This window comes from Neoarthrinium moseri (genome assembly GCF_022829205.1).
Source record: "Neoarthrinium moseri strain CBS 164.80 chromosome Unknown scaffold21_Wmoseri_CBS_16480, whole genome shotgun sequence".
NCBI lineage: Eukaryota > Fungi > Ascomycota > Sordariomycetes > Amphisphaeriales > Apiosporaceae > Neoarthrinium > Neoarthrinium moseri.
The window spans coordinates 77473-93225 of record NW_026055135.1 but is presented as its reverse complement, the minus strand read 5'-3'; the positions used below and the strand labels follow the sequence as shown (position 1 = coordinate 93225).

General features: G+C 54.4%; 4 protein-coding genes across 4 annotated transcripts; 3 read left to right on the top strand and 1 right to left on the bottom strand.

The window, feature by feature from the left end:
- Positions 1–1491: 1491 nt before the first annotated feature.
- JN550_006177 (uncharacterized protein) lies at positions 1492–2724 on the bottom strand (the record flags this gene model as incomplete). The annotated part of the gene is made up of 3 exons (XM_049317887.1): positions 1492–1560; positions 1611–1747; positions 1806–2724. 3 exons carry the CDS (start codon positions 2722–2724, stop codon positions 1492–1494), a joined length of 1125 nt encoding a protein of 374 aa, XP_049171737.1.
- A 1748-nt stretch (positions 2725–4472) lies between these two features.
- Positions 4473–6319, top strand: JN550_006176 (uncharacterized protein; the record flags this gene model as incomplete). Its single annotated transcript, XM_049317886.1, has 6 exons — positions 4473–4758; positions 4831–4924; positions 5008–5159; positions 5211–5517; positions 5591–6068; positions 6128–6319. The coding sequence occupies 6 exons, from the start codon at positions 4473–4475 to the stop codon at positions 6317–6319; spliced, it is 1509 nt and encodes a 502-aa protein (XP_049171736.1).
- A 1461-nt stretch (positions 6320–7780) lies between these two features.
- Positions 7781–9034, top strand: JN550_006175 (uncharacterized protein; the record flags this gene model as incomplete). Its single annotated transcript, XM_049317885.1, has 1 exon — positions 7781–9034. One exon carries the CDS (start codon positions 7781–7783, stop codon positions 9032–9034), a length of 1254 nt encoding a protein of 417 aa, XP_049171735.1.
- Positions 9035–13055: 4021 nt separating this feature from the next.
- Positions 13056–15156, top strand: JN550_006174 (uncharacterized protein; the record flags this gene model as incomplete). The annotated part of the gene is made up of 2 exons (XM_049317884.1): positions 13056–13661; positions 13717–15156. 2 exons carry the CDS (start codon positions 13056–13058, stop codon positions 15154–15156), a joined length of 2046 nt encoding a protein of 681 aa, XP_049171734.1.
- Between the last annotated feature and the right edge of the window lie 597 nt (positions 15157–15753).

The window sequence follows — 15753 nt, the reverse complement described above, 5'->3', positions numbered from 1 at the left end:
AATGCATTAGTAGACATCTCCACATCCAGGCTCGCCCATTGCCTCAAGCATGTCATATTTAGTATTGAGAGGCCGGTTACAAACATTGGCCGGAACTTCTATGCTCCTATCAACATCAATCAACCCTGGTCGTCACGAGACCCGGACGCGGGAAATCGAACTCTGGAGGAGTTCATAAGCCATCAATGTCTCATCGAGGGCGGCGACGACATCGTCCTGATGGCGAACGCCTTCGGGAGCCTGAAAAATCTAGAGACTGTTGAAATCCGTGATTTCAACTCAAGATCTCGGTACCGCGACCATCCCCATAGCGAATGGAGAAGTTATGGCGCACCTACCTACGTACTGGAAACGCGCGAAGCACTAGTCTCCCGCGATGAACAAGGCCTCTACACAAGCCGACTGTTCAGAAGCTTGCTGCGAGCCCTAGGCCAGACATCTACTCGGCCTAAGCGGTTTGAAGTAAACCTCAGATTTGGCGGCTTCTCTGACCACGCTTTCAATATCCCGAAACTCCATGATACTACCGTCAACTCAGTACTGTTGGGTCTTGAAGATTTGTACCTGGACTTGCACTCCAATCCCAATTTCCCACATACATCCGTCACTCCAAAGAGCGATGGAGGCGGAATGGAGTGCCCCAGCTACCGGCTGCAACAATTCCTTCATAGAGTCCAGCACATCAAGCACCTTCGCCTGAATTTTCAGAACTGTCTCGCTGAATACACTCGGGATTTCCTTGAGTGGATTTCTCTATCAACTGCTGCCCCGCAGATGCCGTCTTTGCTTCCTGACAGGCCTCGACCTGTCAATCTGAGCCAGTTAGAAGAATTGGACATTGGTAAGGTGACTGTGGAACCTAAGATCCTGCTCGCCCTGCTTCACAAGCACAAGGCGACCCTGCGCAGCATCACTTTCCATCGGGTCGCCTTATCGGATTCGACCCGGGGTCTTGGAAGAGTCAACCTATGGGCTGCTTTCTACAAACAGCTCGCCAATCTCGATATGAACCTGAACCATATTGCCATGACCTCCTTGTCCCAGATGGATGGCCCCCATGAGACCGAGCGAAGGGTTTCCTTCACAGATTCCTCAAGTGCCATGCGACTGTGGAATGGACAGGATTTGAGGGGTGCGCTCAAAGATTTTGCGGACAACGTTGTGGTGCAGTGGCCACAGCACAACTCCAGTGGCAATGAGGATAGTAACTCTGAGGAGGATGAAGACGACAATGAAGACGACAATGACGACGACATGGAGGATGATGAAGACTGACGCGTTTGACGTTGTACTAGATACACTTGTATCAGCAGTAAGATTGCCCAATTAAGCGGACCGCTAGGGAGTGAATGAGCGTTGCGGTTACAATGTTCACGGTCATATATCAGAGTCTGCAATGGTATCAAAGGTCCATGCTTGTGCGCGTTTATATTATATATCACGTTGCTGAGTCACCTGGTATGTCTTGACTACATCTCCAATTGTATAGCTTTATTTCATGTTGACATTCTTGTCTAAAAAGTCGAGGATAGTCTTGTATGTGGTCGGCCAAGTGTATTCCTGAAAATATTTAGCTACAGTCATCGTGATATGATAGGGGCTGTGCTTACCAAGTTCAGCCCGTGACCGGATTCAGGAACGTCAAAGGCCTCGAAACAACTGGCTTTCGGGAAAAACTGCTTCGCCATAGCAGGAATCGACGGTTCACTAACGGTGCAATTTCCACCACAGAACGGAATGTCACGGTCTTTCGTCACGTCAGTACCACACAATATCGAGACAGCCGAAGAAGGAACGCGTCTTACCTCCGGTCACAACAATCACAGGTCCCTGGAAAGGATTGAGTACACTAGCAGGACCCGTAATGGTCAGCAATTCACCAACGGTGACAGGCTGGCCAGTTTTGTAGGCAGCCTCAAGGATCGCCGGGTCGAAGTCGCCGGGTGCCAAGAAGTTGGTCTGGACAGCACTCTCATCTCCAGCAGCGAGGTAGCCGTTTGGATAGTCTGACAGGGCAGCAACCTTGTTGGCTTGGATGAAGTTGCCGCCGAGCGCGAACAGAGGCACGAAGGTCGAGTTCTGGCTAAAGCCAGTGAGCACGATGCCGTCCGATATGGCAGGGTCCTGGGCCACGAGGCCGTATGACTGGATCGAGCCAAAGCTGTGGCCGACGTGCACGATCTTGGAGAACTTGGTACTGATATCCGGGACGCTGGTCTCCCGGAGCATGGTCGTCAAGGTCTTCAGCGCCGAGACCTCCAGCCACGACTGGATCTCATTGACAGGATCGCCATGGGACGACTCGCCAATGCCAAGACGGTCGTAGGCGAACGTCGAATACCCGCGGTCCAATGCCTGGTTCACATAGCTGTAGTTGTAGTTGTTGGCTGGAAAGTCCCAGTACGACCTGTCGAATCCGATGCCGTGGGTCAACACTTGGAGCGTGTTTCCGGGTCCGGCATCCGGCTCGCAGTAGGTTGCTGCAATCTTATAATTGCCCGAAATAGTGGCATAGCCGTGTAGCAGCTCTGCGGTAAGGTTGTGGCCTGGCTGCACCAGGTTCAGGATGAAGTCTGTCACGTCGATGTTGGTCTCCGGTGCCGCATAATCGAAGACGCCGTTTCGTGCCGAGGTGTTGATTGGGATTGTGAGATTCTGGCACTGGCGTGCCGCGGCTGTTGCCACAAAGCCAGCTAACAATGCTGTTGCAGTTATACGAGCCATTCCTGGTTGTGTCTGTCTTGACTATAATGTTGGAAGGTTGCACTGATGCAACCTAGCTATCCCGCGAACACAACCTGCTACTTATACACATATCTAAGCGGAACCCAATTCCAAATCATGTTGAATATACCAGGTAAGCAACTGACTTTCCGCCGGTGCATCCGACACAGGGGGAGTGAAAATGCGATCAACATGCTTCGAGAGTACTGCCCCAGTCTATGATGGCATTCTGAGCCCGGTTTGCGGGGACCCCAACGGGGCTTACTTGGGGCCGTACATGGCAGATCAGATAGCCTTTCAAAACTGGGTATTCCAAATTCCCATTGCCAATAGCGCGGCGTTACTTTAGGGTTGGGAAGGGAAACTTAGCTATGCTGACAGAAACTGCCAGCCAACGCCAATAAGCAACATGCAGGAACGGGCGTGGATCTGTGCCGGCGTGCTTCTATTACGTAGTGGCCGCAATGACAGATGATGCTGTGCCGTGCAGGTGCGGAGCTATAGCGCTTATCTCACTTAAAGTTGGTGGATATATATTGCATACCTCCATTTTGGCCTCCAAGCTGGCAATGGAGTGTGCGGCTCTTTATCTTTCGATCATCAAGCCACATCTGGCAGCTTGGCCACGAGCGCTGGCCCGAACTGGGTCAACGCCACTCCGGATGCGACGGTGTTTTGTCGCCGATCTTACCTCATATCCCATCCCGGTCGCGAGTCCATGATCAACTCGTTTCGTCATTCCGCACGACACGAAAGCAATGGAAAGTGGCCCAAGCCTACCTGGCTTGCTACTGTGCAATTGTCAGTACCGCGGCAGATCGGACGGTCTACCATGTTGCGAGCCCGCCGATTTACTACGGCTTCCCGGCCCGTTCCTTGTCGCGGGCATACCGAACCGTGGGATTCGATTGAACACAACTGCCCGTTATTGGATATTTGCAGGGAGAGGAGCATAACCGAGGTTCCACGGGATACGACTCCAAGATGCAACCGACACCTGAACTGATTCGCCGCTGGAAAAGGCTCTCAGAACCCAAGCGACCGGATCAGAAGCTGCCCTAGGGGGGTTGCGGACCGGAATTGCCCATGTGCAAAGGGTCGCAGCTCTCTTCGGTGTTCACCTGTAATATTCATAAAAAGTACGAGCGGGTGTAACCCCATAGGCCCGAGTAGTCGTGACCCAGCACCATGGTCGCCGACGATCTTAGTTTTCCACGTATGCAAGACGCACGGCATTGTGCCCACCCTTGGCCCATCCCGCGTGCGGGCATCCGCCCCAACCCTTGCAATCGGCAAATTGACAGTTCATGATGCATCCCAGGGGCGTTGGGACGACCCCTTGATTGGCCGGATTTGCCCACCTTGCGAATGGGTGCAGGATCCCTTAAACCCGAAACGGTGCTGCTCGCGCACCCGGTTCTGTCGCAAACAGGCCTGGCAGGCAAATTCTCCAGTTCCTTCTGCGATCAGCTAGCCAGGCCAACTATTGAACGAGCTGCAGAAACCGAGGGAGCGGCCAAGTCTGCGTGCCACGTGCGTGGTTTTCTTTTTGGAAAGGCGTTTGGTCCGGCTGGGGACAAGGCCCGAGTGTCACCCCGGCTTTATTAGTGAGGTGATGCTCATGTCAATTCTGGGACCATTCCCCCATGAATTGATGGTACGACTTGTGGCCCCTTCAGCTTAAGCTGCGCTGTCTCCCATGAGACGACTGCTTATGTAGTCGCCGTCCTTTATACCACGCCACGACTATGTCTGTGTTTTCGCAAGCAAACGCATCAGACCCGGTGGCGCTTGTCAGCTTTGGCCCCGGTATCTCCGAGCTGAGCCAACCGAAGTCATTCGCAAATTTTGGGCCGGTGGCACTCTTGACACTGGTAATTGGAATCGTCAGTGTGGCCTTATGGCGCAGGTTCCTGTCGCCCATCAGCAACATCCCTGGCCCTGCTTTAGCCTCCGTGACCAGATTCTGGCATATCCGGCGCATCCTCGACGGTGACCAGAATTCGAGGCTCATTGCTTTGCATGATAAGCACGGTGAGTGCTGGTGAATTGACGAATGGACAGGGATGTGTGAAGCCCAGGAACCCGAGCTGACCACCCACACAGGCCACTTTGTCCGGATCGCTCCCAATGAAGTGAGCGTCAGTCACCCGGAGGCCGTCAAGAAGATTTTGCTCGCGCCTTTGGCAAAAGGTGACTGGTATGCGACTCCTAGAGTTCCACCTCTCCCCTCGAGGGGTATGCGTCTTTAACAAGCAATGCTGACCTCTGATTGTCGTCAAGGTACCGCATACTAGCCATCCCGGACTACAGATTCCAGACACCTGTCTCTACGACAGATCCCAAAGAGAAGCTTGCGCGCTCGAAGAATTTTGCTGCTGGCTGGACCCTCAGTAACATTCTGCAGAATGAAGCAGCATTCGACGATGTCATAGGTTCGTTACTAGGTTGGTTAGATGGCTTCTCGGAGGTACAGAAGCCTATAGATCTGGGCCGCTGGATCACTTTTACCACCTTCGACACCATTGGCCAAGCTATCTTCTCGAAGCAGTTTGGTTTCCTCAAGGAAGGCAGTGATATCGGTAATAGCATCGCCAATGGAGCGGCGCTCAACGCGTATGCCACTATATTGGGCTTCTTCCGCTGGGTCCACGTACTCTTCCTCGGCAATCCTCTGATGACGTCCCTGCAAATTCTCCCAATGGGCCATCTATTCAATACGAGCGTCCAAACGGTCAGCGAGCGATTGGAGAATAACGACTCGAGCTTCGACGTCCTAGCACATTGGCTCAGGTGTGTAGCGGCGACCTCTTCCATGTCGATGGCATCGTCTTAAGTAAACCACTAACCACTCTACGAACTCCAGAGCGCTCGAGAAGAACCCGGAGAGTATGAGCATGCGTGACATCTACGGAGAAGCTACAGGTGCTATTGGCGCCGGCAGTGATACGGTTACGTGTGCGACTCAAAGCTTCCTCTACCACATGCTACGGCATCCTAATGCCTGGGAGCGAGTTCGTAACGAAATCGACGAGGCTCGGAGGAACGGTCTATGCCAGGACCGTGTCGTATCTTTCGCCGATGCACAGGGGTTGCCCTTCCTACAGGCATGTATCAAGGAAGCCCTGCGCGTTTTTGCGCCTGTTCCCATGACCTTGCCGCGACGAGCCCCGAAAGAAGGCTTGACCATCGGCGGCAAGTACTTCCCAGCAGGTACGACTCTCTCGATCAACCCCTGGGTTATCCATTACTCGACGGAGCTCTGGGGACCAGATGCTCGGGAATTCAACCCCGATCGGTGGTTTCGAGACGACATACTGGAGAAGGAGAAATATTTCATTCCCGTGAGTGACCCTTTTCAGGCTCGCCTATTGACAAATGCATTGTTGACAAACAGCTACAGTTCGGGGCGGGCTACTGCTCATGTCCTGGTCAGAACTTTGGGAAGATTGAGATATCGAAGCTCACGTCGACCTTGGTCCGCGACTATAACATCAGGCAGGTAGATCCGGATCAGCAGTGGACTTGGAAGGCATATTTCATCCTGGTCCCTCGTTGGACTCCATGCATCGTGGAGAAGCGCAGCCCTTTATGATGTGTTGCTGCGCAAGGTGCGCTTATGATCCCGATCTTCCCTATACTCCGAGGCACACTGGTAATGAAACGAGTTGCAACGTCTGGAACTTTGCGCGCGAAGGCCCATTAGCGATTCTGTAGTTGTGTGTGCCACTGCATCAACCCGTTTGACTGGGTACTCGCTCTGGTCAGGATCGTGATCTTGGCGATCAAAGATGAAGTCTCTTCGTAGTAATGGTCCTCTAATACCCTTGATATATACTAATTTAACGGAGATCATTCTGGGGCGGGGGCTCTCACTTATCGCTGCAGGAGATTACAATTGTGAAAGGATTGGTGTATGAAATGAACAGCGGTTGAGGATGTGATGGAAATCTGGCAGACGTGCCCGTTTGGCGACAAATCCGTCGCATACATGCTCCACAAGCAAAGCCGCCGCAAGCCTTGTTGCACCTGCACCCCGGGATGGCCGTCAGCAGCCACTTCAGTGATGATTATGACAGATCTCCCATTGAGTCTGAGACGGAATGACAGAAGGTTGTGTCAGAGTCGAAGACCCCATTCACTTGCGACATTGACATGACCTAATGCACCAGACTGGCAACGTAAGACTTCGCATACAGCTCTCCTTACGCAGTGATGTTTCCCCGTGCAAGCAAGTGCACGCGCGCATGAGAAGGCGGTCTGATGCCTCAGTTGCTTCCGTTCAATCTCCAATTGGCAGGTCAAGTATGGTCTTGCAGCATTAGCTGCTTTGAATGAAACATTTGCTATGCCGAGTATACGCTGGCCGCGGTCGATTGTTGACTCGAGATTCGGAAAGCGGCGGCAGAAATGTCGCCATCCGCGTCTACCAGGCTCTGTTGAGCTAATTATAGCGCCCCGTGAGATGGCATTGTAACTTTCCGACCGCAACTGTGAGTCAAGACCTGGCAAACTCCTGCCGCGTGCTCTGTAGTCCCTACCGATTACAAATTGCGTGATCAGTCCATCCAACTCAAACCGACCGAAGGAACAGTGGTTTCTGGAATGATGATGCTTACAAAGCTGCGCCTTTCGGGGCAGTTCCATCCAGTCACGACTACCGGGCTGGAAGCCAAACTTTACTTGTGACATGTTCGAACCTCGCTATAAAACCTGTGTCCCGCCGTTGAAAAAGAAACCAGCTTGATCCGGTCCCTCACATGCTCCGTCAGACCTGAATGCTACATACTTGTTTGGGCGACAAGACCGATTTCGATTGGCGGCATAACCCGGACCACAGACTGACAAAACGCACGACAGAACAGTAGCTACCTTCGAGTTTGACGTCTCGCCGAGTACTCCGTAACACTTAGGTAATTAGAGCTCTCGAGCACGACGCCGCTGGGAACATTTTTTTCCTTCTGTTTCTCACTATATAAAGGCGAGGAGCCAGCCCCGAGGTCATCTGACCTTCCCTCGCTGCATCCCGCCTTACGATCCTCGACATATCGTGACCATGACCGTCCCAATCGACCACCCCATCTCTACCCCGCCGAGGGCACCCTCGCCAGTGGCTGGCTTCGGCACGCTCGCCGTCCACGCAGGTGCCCCGCATGACCCGACGACGGGCGCCGTCATCGAGCCCATCTCGCTGTCGACCACATTCGTCCAGACCGACGTTGGCAAGCCCCTGGGCATCTACGAGTACTCGCGCAGCTCCAACCCTAACCGCGACAACTTCGAGCAGGCCATCGCCGCCCTCGAGCATGCCAAGCACGCCCTCGCCTTCGCCAGCGGCAGCGCCGCGACCGCCACCATCCTGCAGAGTCTGGCCGGCGGCTCGCATGTCATCAGCGTGAGCGATGTCTACGGCGGCACCCACAGATACTTCACCCAGGTGGCCAAGGCGCATGGCGTCAAGGTTACTTTCACCCCACAGATCGAGGTCGACATCGCAGAGCACATTACCGACGACACGAGGTTGGTGTGGATCGAGACGCCGAGCAACCCTACCCTTAGACTGGTCGATATCCGAGCCGTGGCCACGGCGGCGCACGCACGCGGCGTCTTGGTGGTGGTCGACAACACATTCCTCAGCCCGTACGTGCAAAATCCGCTAGACCACGGCGCCGACATTGTCGTGCACAGTGTCACCAAGTACATCAACGGTCACAGCGACGTGGTCATGGGCGTGGCCGCCTGCAACTCGGACGAGCTCCGGCAACGGCTCGCCTTCTTGCAGAACGCCGGTGGTGCAGTGCCGTCTGCCTTCGACTCGTGGCTGGCACACAGAGGAGTCAAGACGCTACACCTGCGCGTGCGGCAGTCCAGCACAAACGCCCTGGCCGTTGCGCGGGCGCTGGAGGCTAGCCCGCACGTCATCGCCGTCAACTACCCGGGGCTGGACTCGCACCCACACCGCGCCATCGCGCTGAAGCAGCACCGTGACGGCCTCGGCGGCGGCATGCTCTCGTTCCGGATCAAGGGCGGCCGGGAGGCGGCCGAGCGCTTCTGCAAGTTCACCAAGATCTACACGCTGGCCGAGAGTCTGGGCGGCATCGAGAGCTTGTGCGAGCTGCCGAGCGCCATGACGCACGCCGGCATCCCCCGCGACCAGCGCGAGGCCGTCGGCGTCTTCGACGACCTGGTGCGCCTGAGCAGCGGCATCGAGGAGCCCGAGGATCTGGTGCGCGACATCCAGCAGGCCCTGGTCAGGGCGGTGCTGGGGGACAAGGTCCCGAACGGTGTTAACGGACATGCTGAAAAGTAGAGCGTTTTCTTGATATGTGCAAAAAAAGATTATAGACGAATGATGACCAAGGGCAACGATCGACCGATTGGCATCGCCATTTTGATAGTTGCAATGCATAGGCTGCATGACTGCTTCACTCTGTTTTTGCTGGCACAGTTTGATCTCTTAACTCGTGACGTAACCCCTCTGGTGTCCAGGGCAGTAAAAGGGACGACCCAATGTGCACATGGACTCGCCCTCGGCCTATAGATCTGCATCGACAGTACTATGCAGACAGGCACTCGTGGATGTGGACCCTGGTCTGTATACTTTGTAGTCTGCTTTCTTGATTGCTATTGGTCAGTGTTGCAATTGTATAGAAATGTACGCCACGGCCTAAGTAGTACAAGGACTATTAACTTGAACAGGGGGAGTGGAAGAGGGCTGAAAGAGTATATAAGCTATTGACTGTTTCCAGAATAGTCCAGTCATTTCAACACATTCTGAACCGTGAATCTCCAACAATATTTCCAGATATGCACACTTGCCGCAAGCCACTATTGAAGACAGAAACAGACACTGCCTTATAGCACTCTTAAATTGATTCGCCTAGGTCTATCAACAGTATCACTAGAAGGGAAGCGTGGTGGCTTGCTTGTGGGAGTCATTGAAAGTGGAAACCTGATCGAAATGCGACAGGTTTCCATTGTGCAGAGGATATTAAACAAGTTCGTAGAAATTAGACTCACTGTTGCAAGGGGAAGATTTCCCTGGACACTACTAAGGATGCTACCGGGAGCGACATCGACACTCATGCCGTCCGTGTACTCTATAACCATGATATCGCGACGTTTACGTTGTTACGCATATCTCACAAGTGGAGTTCTGGAAAGGTAGCGCTTGATCCATCCGACTTGGGCGATATCAAGTTAATCAATCCCATGAAATTGTCCGTCATGTTACCCTTAATCGTCTTGCCACTCTGTATTGAATGTCAAAAGACATCTGATACTTATGGAAGTATAGCGTCTGCCTATTCCTGCCAAGAATTCTAGAGCGTCATCCGCTTCGTGTAACTGTAGTAAATATATGTCAGCCGGAGCACTGGTAAGCGGTCGTGAGACATCGTAACAATGCGCAAGTATATCCCTGTGTCCATCAAGTTTGACTATAGCTACTGGACTTCATTGTAGGAGGCTGAATTTGGTAGCTCATTTACCAAGGGAGTATCTTCGTTGCAATACTTTACTCCACTGCCTCTACAAGACAAAGCACTCGTATCTGGACTGCTCTAGACCTAGATTCACCACAGAATTATTTGGCATGCTCCGGGTGGCCCACTAAACAATGTTATAGTTGAATCGGCAACTCTACCGAGCCTGGCCATCTACCGTGGTATTAGCTGCGCTCGTAATCAACAGGGGCTTCGTTAGATTGGCCGGGCCTGCTTCTACTTCAGCCATTCGCTTGGGCCGCTCGGTAGACTGAATGGGAAGCGGCCGCCAAAAAGCAGGGGTCGTCGGTGCCAAATCCCGAATCGACATCCCCTTGCATGTAGCCCGAGGGGCCAACGGAAAAAAATCTACTCACTCCGACACCCGAAGCCTAGCAGCCCTTCAGAACAACCGCTTTGCGCAAGGGAAGTGGAGGACAGAAGACGACACCGTAGATTAATAATCACAGGACATGGCAAACTGTGGCGCTTCCCATGTGACGATTGGCGACTGTCCTCGCCCGATCCTTCTAACGACGCGTTTCTCATGGCTTCCCGTCACTTGATACAACCCCACGCAAAGAGTGTTCACACCATGACACGAGGTAATGCATCTCACATGCGCGACCCCCACTCAAAGCGGAAGGTCATCCATCAGAAACCCAGGGCGTTCATGGGCGGCGGCTCAGGTGCATGAAGCTAGTGGGTCACATCTGGCAACCTCCGCGGTGCTGGATTTACTTGTTCGCGATGTTCCATTTCGGGACCCTCTACAGAATTCTCTACAGAAACAAGTGAACCCTCGGTCGCCGAGTTCAGACTTTGCGTTGCAGATTGCCTTGGATGTCTCAGCAACTTTCGGACGCTTACAACGTAGCGAAAAGTGCTCAGGAATAGAACACACTATTGCCGTGCTTGGGGAAGCGCCTGAGTAATCACAGCCTGAAACAACTCAACAGCCGAATCCCTCCTATAGTCGTTGTTGGCAAGTTATGACTAAACGTAACTGAGCTCGTCGGTGACTTACTTGCCTGGGCATTTGACCCGAGGGAGTGGAACAAATTATCACGACCTCGTTTGAGACACACTAGGTTTCGATAGTCCTATATGTTTTTCTCCGTGGGGTTGCCAGCGGTCTTCGGGCCAACAGCTACTGCGAAACGGCGAGCCACCTATCCTGCTGCTAGTGCGGGCAAGAGGAGAGTACTTAGAGTATGTTTCTGTGATGCTTGGCACGATTAAGCAGCTTCAATATATCTCAAAGCATATAGTCCGGACTTCGTGTGTAATGTATATAGGTATTACCTCGTCCCTGGGTGCTTGTGCTGCAGGGACCAGGAGAGGACGCTGCAAATTCGGTCTCATTTCATTCGAGATCCGCTGAGAGGTCAACTCAGAGACAAGGGGTGCGCTTGTTCGCGGGATGCAGAGCAGTGCCCCCATGGGGCCGATTCGGGCATCGTCACCGACGACCCCTTCTCCACCGCGAGCTGCTTCATGGCCTGAGGTCACGACAATTTATCGTGCTTCGGGACCCGTCCCGCCCCGACTCGAGGGCAAAAAAATCTTCTTGGCTCCATCCATTGGGCGCGAGACTAGCTGGTTAAATGGCTGGCGGGAATTGTACATCGACTTTCTTGGTTAGGGTTTGGGCTGTCATTAGACGTTGACCGTTCCGACTCGACACAGCGCCGAGTACGCAGCCGGTAGTGCTTCTGACCTAGCAACGCCTAAACCGGGAAGTCCCTTGGGGAGCCAATACGGTCATGAAGAACGCACAAGCTCGTTTCCCGCCGGGCGTACGGGACCAAACGACGCCTCGCCCGAATGACCAGTCCAGCGTGTTAGTCCATCGTAGGGCAGACTAGACAGAGTAGACTACCAACCCAGCAATTAGCTGCGGTGCTTGATCTTGATGGCTGTGTATGTCTGTGTCTGGATGCTTTGCGTATAGATTCAGCAGGCAGAGTCACGAACGCATGTGATCCGCCAGCACGGTCAACCACGGTGTGCTATGGTAATTAACCCAAGTTGACTTGCAGATGCCTCAGTGGACCTAGCCAACTGGGCGCTTGGCCAGAGGTGCTCAAGCCGGGTTGGGTGCTGCAGGGAGCAGGGTCTCTGGTTTAGCGGCACAGTCAGACCCCGAATAGCGCTGAGACCGTCGGCTGGCCACTGCGACGAAGAGCCCTGGGGCCCCTGGGATTCGTTTAGGTGCTTGGATGCTTGGTGCCCACTGCCCGCCATGGGGGCATGAGATGGGTCCCCAGCATGGCGCATACCCCACCCGCGCACCCACGATCATTTTGCTGGGCCAGCCAACCAGCCAGTCAATTTTACTGCTCGCCCGCCCATCCTGTCCCATCCCATCCCTCGGGTTGCGCTTTCGAGTCGAAGCGGACCGGCCAATGGTCAGTCCCTAGAATTTTATGGCTGTCGCCAGATCCAAGCCTGCTCGTCCTCCTCCTGCCTCACAACAGAAAGCCGGCTCCCCCAAACGACCTCGGTGCTGCGAAGAAGGAAGAAAAGGACTCAGTCCACTGGCCGCTCGGACACCACAACACACCCCAAGATTCGCTGGCCCCGTCGCACAGTGGAATTGCCTCTTTGCGGGTCTGCCCCTCATTCGGTCCCCCGACGACACCACAAGGACTACGTAAAACACAGGGCCTCCGGCGGGTGCGTACTGCGACCAGCCGTGCGGCGCTCTGGACCAGGCAACGCCCGTAGACGAGCAACCCCGTATAACGACAACATCGCCGGCCTCTTTCCTTGGTCGCAAACCGCAGGACGTGCCTATGACGTTGGAGAACTCGACGAGGTAGCTGGGATATCAAGCGCACAACCATGATGGATCCAGCCACCTGGAACGGCCAAGACCACTCGATGCCCCAGGCCGGCGAAGATGACTTTCAACAGTTCTTGGAGATGGGCGACATGTCCGGCCTGGGCGATGGGCTGCAGTTCGACTTTCAGAGCTTCAACACGGCAAGCCTGCACACCCATTCGCCGCACGATGCCATGGACACCCAGATGGGGGGCACCGAGACGCCCGGCGCCGACCCCAGGAATAACAGCATAGGCATTCAGCACCCGCACCAGCACCAGATGCCGACCATGACATCTGGCCCCGTCGTGCCCTCGATTCCCTCGCAGATCCTGGGCCCGCACGCGTCCGGTGCTGGCGATGCCATATCGGACATTGATGCGCAGATCCAGTTTTTGCAGCACCAGAAACTCCAGCAGCAGCACCGCCAGCTCGAGGAACACCAACGGCGCTTTGAGCAACAGCAAGCCGCCTTCTTTGCGCAGCAACAAAGGAGCATGGTGCCTCCGACGCCACAGAGCCTCGAGATACAGGCCGCGAACCAGTACTACACCCAGGGTGATCAGACGCCGGTCCATTCGCATGGCATGTTTGATCGTTATCAACGCCTTAAAGAGCAGCAGGATGTATGACTGTCCGCCGCCTAGTTACAAGATGGTTGCGCTAACTGATGTTTGCTAGATGGCCTTCACGCCGCTCGTGTCACCTGCCGTAACCCCACTGGATGCTCATTTTCCAGTCGAGACACAGTTCACTGTACCGGGGGCCTACTTCAGCCCCTTGACGTCTCCTGCCCTCCATGCGCAGAATGAACCTCATCACGGGTTTGACCATCTACAGGGCAGCACCAACACGACGAACTCGCCGCAGGAAATGGAGTTGGAGCCCAGCGGCCCGCCTGCGACTACCATTGACGTGTCCAAGAAGGTGCGGAAGGGAAATGTTTCCAAGGCAAGGAAACCCAGCGTCCGCCAATCACCCCTAGTCAAGCCGCAGAGGAGGAAAACGGCATCCACCCCCGTGATGAACGCCCAGATCCTGAGCGAACTGGCCGAGAAGCCGGAACAGTCAACTGCCCGGCCGACGACGGCTTCGGCAACCTCGACAGACGAGTCTGAGAACGCTTCGGTATCGCCAGAAGCACTGTCTGATATGCCTCCGCCGCCTCTTCCGCAACCGCGATCAGCCAGACAATCGCCCTTCATGCAACCCCAGAACAGCGCCAATGCACCGATCCATCCCTTACCGGCGTCGTTGAACGGCGCATCTCCGGCAACACCTGCGTCTCTCTTCAGGATATCACCGAAAAGCAAGTCTGCCGACACGAGCAATCCTGGCCAGCTGGCGTCTGAACACATCGAGAATTTTGAATTGCCAGAGTCTGCGAGTTTTCCTAAACCCCAACTACCTCAGCTTGATACTAGGACGAACTCGAATTCGCCGCCGGAAATCGAAACAGCCAAAGTGTCCGCGCTCCAGCCTCTTCCCTCGCCGGTGTTCCCTAAGCCTTCGCAATCCACTTCGTCCGACAGTCCTCAGCTCTTGCCAAAATCTGCAACAGCTACGCCAAACCCGAGGAAAACACCGCTCCTGGCCCCACGGGGGAGCAAGAAGAGGGGGAGTGTCAGCTCGGTCCACGTGTCACCAGCACTGCGGCCCAAGATATCTCCCAGCATCAAGCCGTTACTGCCAGGAACCCCTGGCCTCTCGGCCGAGGCCCTGCTGGCCTCCAAGTCGAATTACCAGAACATCATCGAGGGCAACACGGTCCCCGGAGTGTCCTACCCGACGGAATTGTCTACCAATCTGACCTCGAAACGGACCTCACACAAGATTGCGGAGCAGGGCCGTCGGAATCGCATCAACTCGGCCCTTCAGGAGATCGCCACATTGCTCCCCAAAAGCGTGCTGAAGGACATGAAGAGCGACGACGGGGATAGTCCCGAAGCCGACAAGTCGGACAAGAAGGACGGCAAGTCGTCCAGCACTCCGAACAGCAAGGCCAGCACGGTGGAGATGGCCATCGTCTACATCAAACAGCTGCAGGAGGAGGTCGCGCAGGCCAACAAGAGAGCGGAAGAAGCGGAGAAGCAGCTGGCGTTGAAGACGGCAGCTTCATGACCAGGGCGTATGGGCTCGTAGGGAGCCATCATGCATCGACCGGACTTGGGACTTGGGGCGTTTACTCTGGGAATGAAAAGGGCCTGCACCTGCACGTGTTGCCATGTATAATGCATTTTCATGCGATCTAAGGAAGGGCAACTCTGCGCATATATGACGCGTACGATGGTACGCAGGCTACGCGAATATAGTGGTCGAATACCTATGATAGGCCAGGCCGTGTAGATTTTGGGCTTTTGTACTTGTATAATTCGGGCCACCGGGCGGCGGAGCCTCACAGCTACGCTGCTCAACCTTGGAAGGCCCTATGGCTTGAGCAAAGCCGAGGCCGAGGTTGCGTGTCATTGATCTGTATGTACGAGTTTAGCGGCCCCCTGAAGTTGTTTTCGGGAACTGGATATTCAGCTGCATAATAGAAGCGTCCTTGACAATGACCAAAATTCCGACCTGTTATATGTGATTTCGACCTGGATTTTGTGCGTGTTCGAAGGGACCATATAGAACTAAGTGCCGTACCAAACTTGTCTACTGCTGCTCGTTACCCAACAGGGGATTTACTCGGCACTACGGTATACCATCTTACTATCTTGCTACCTT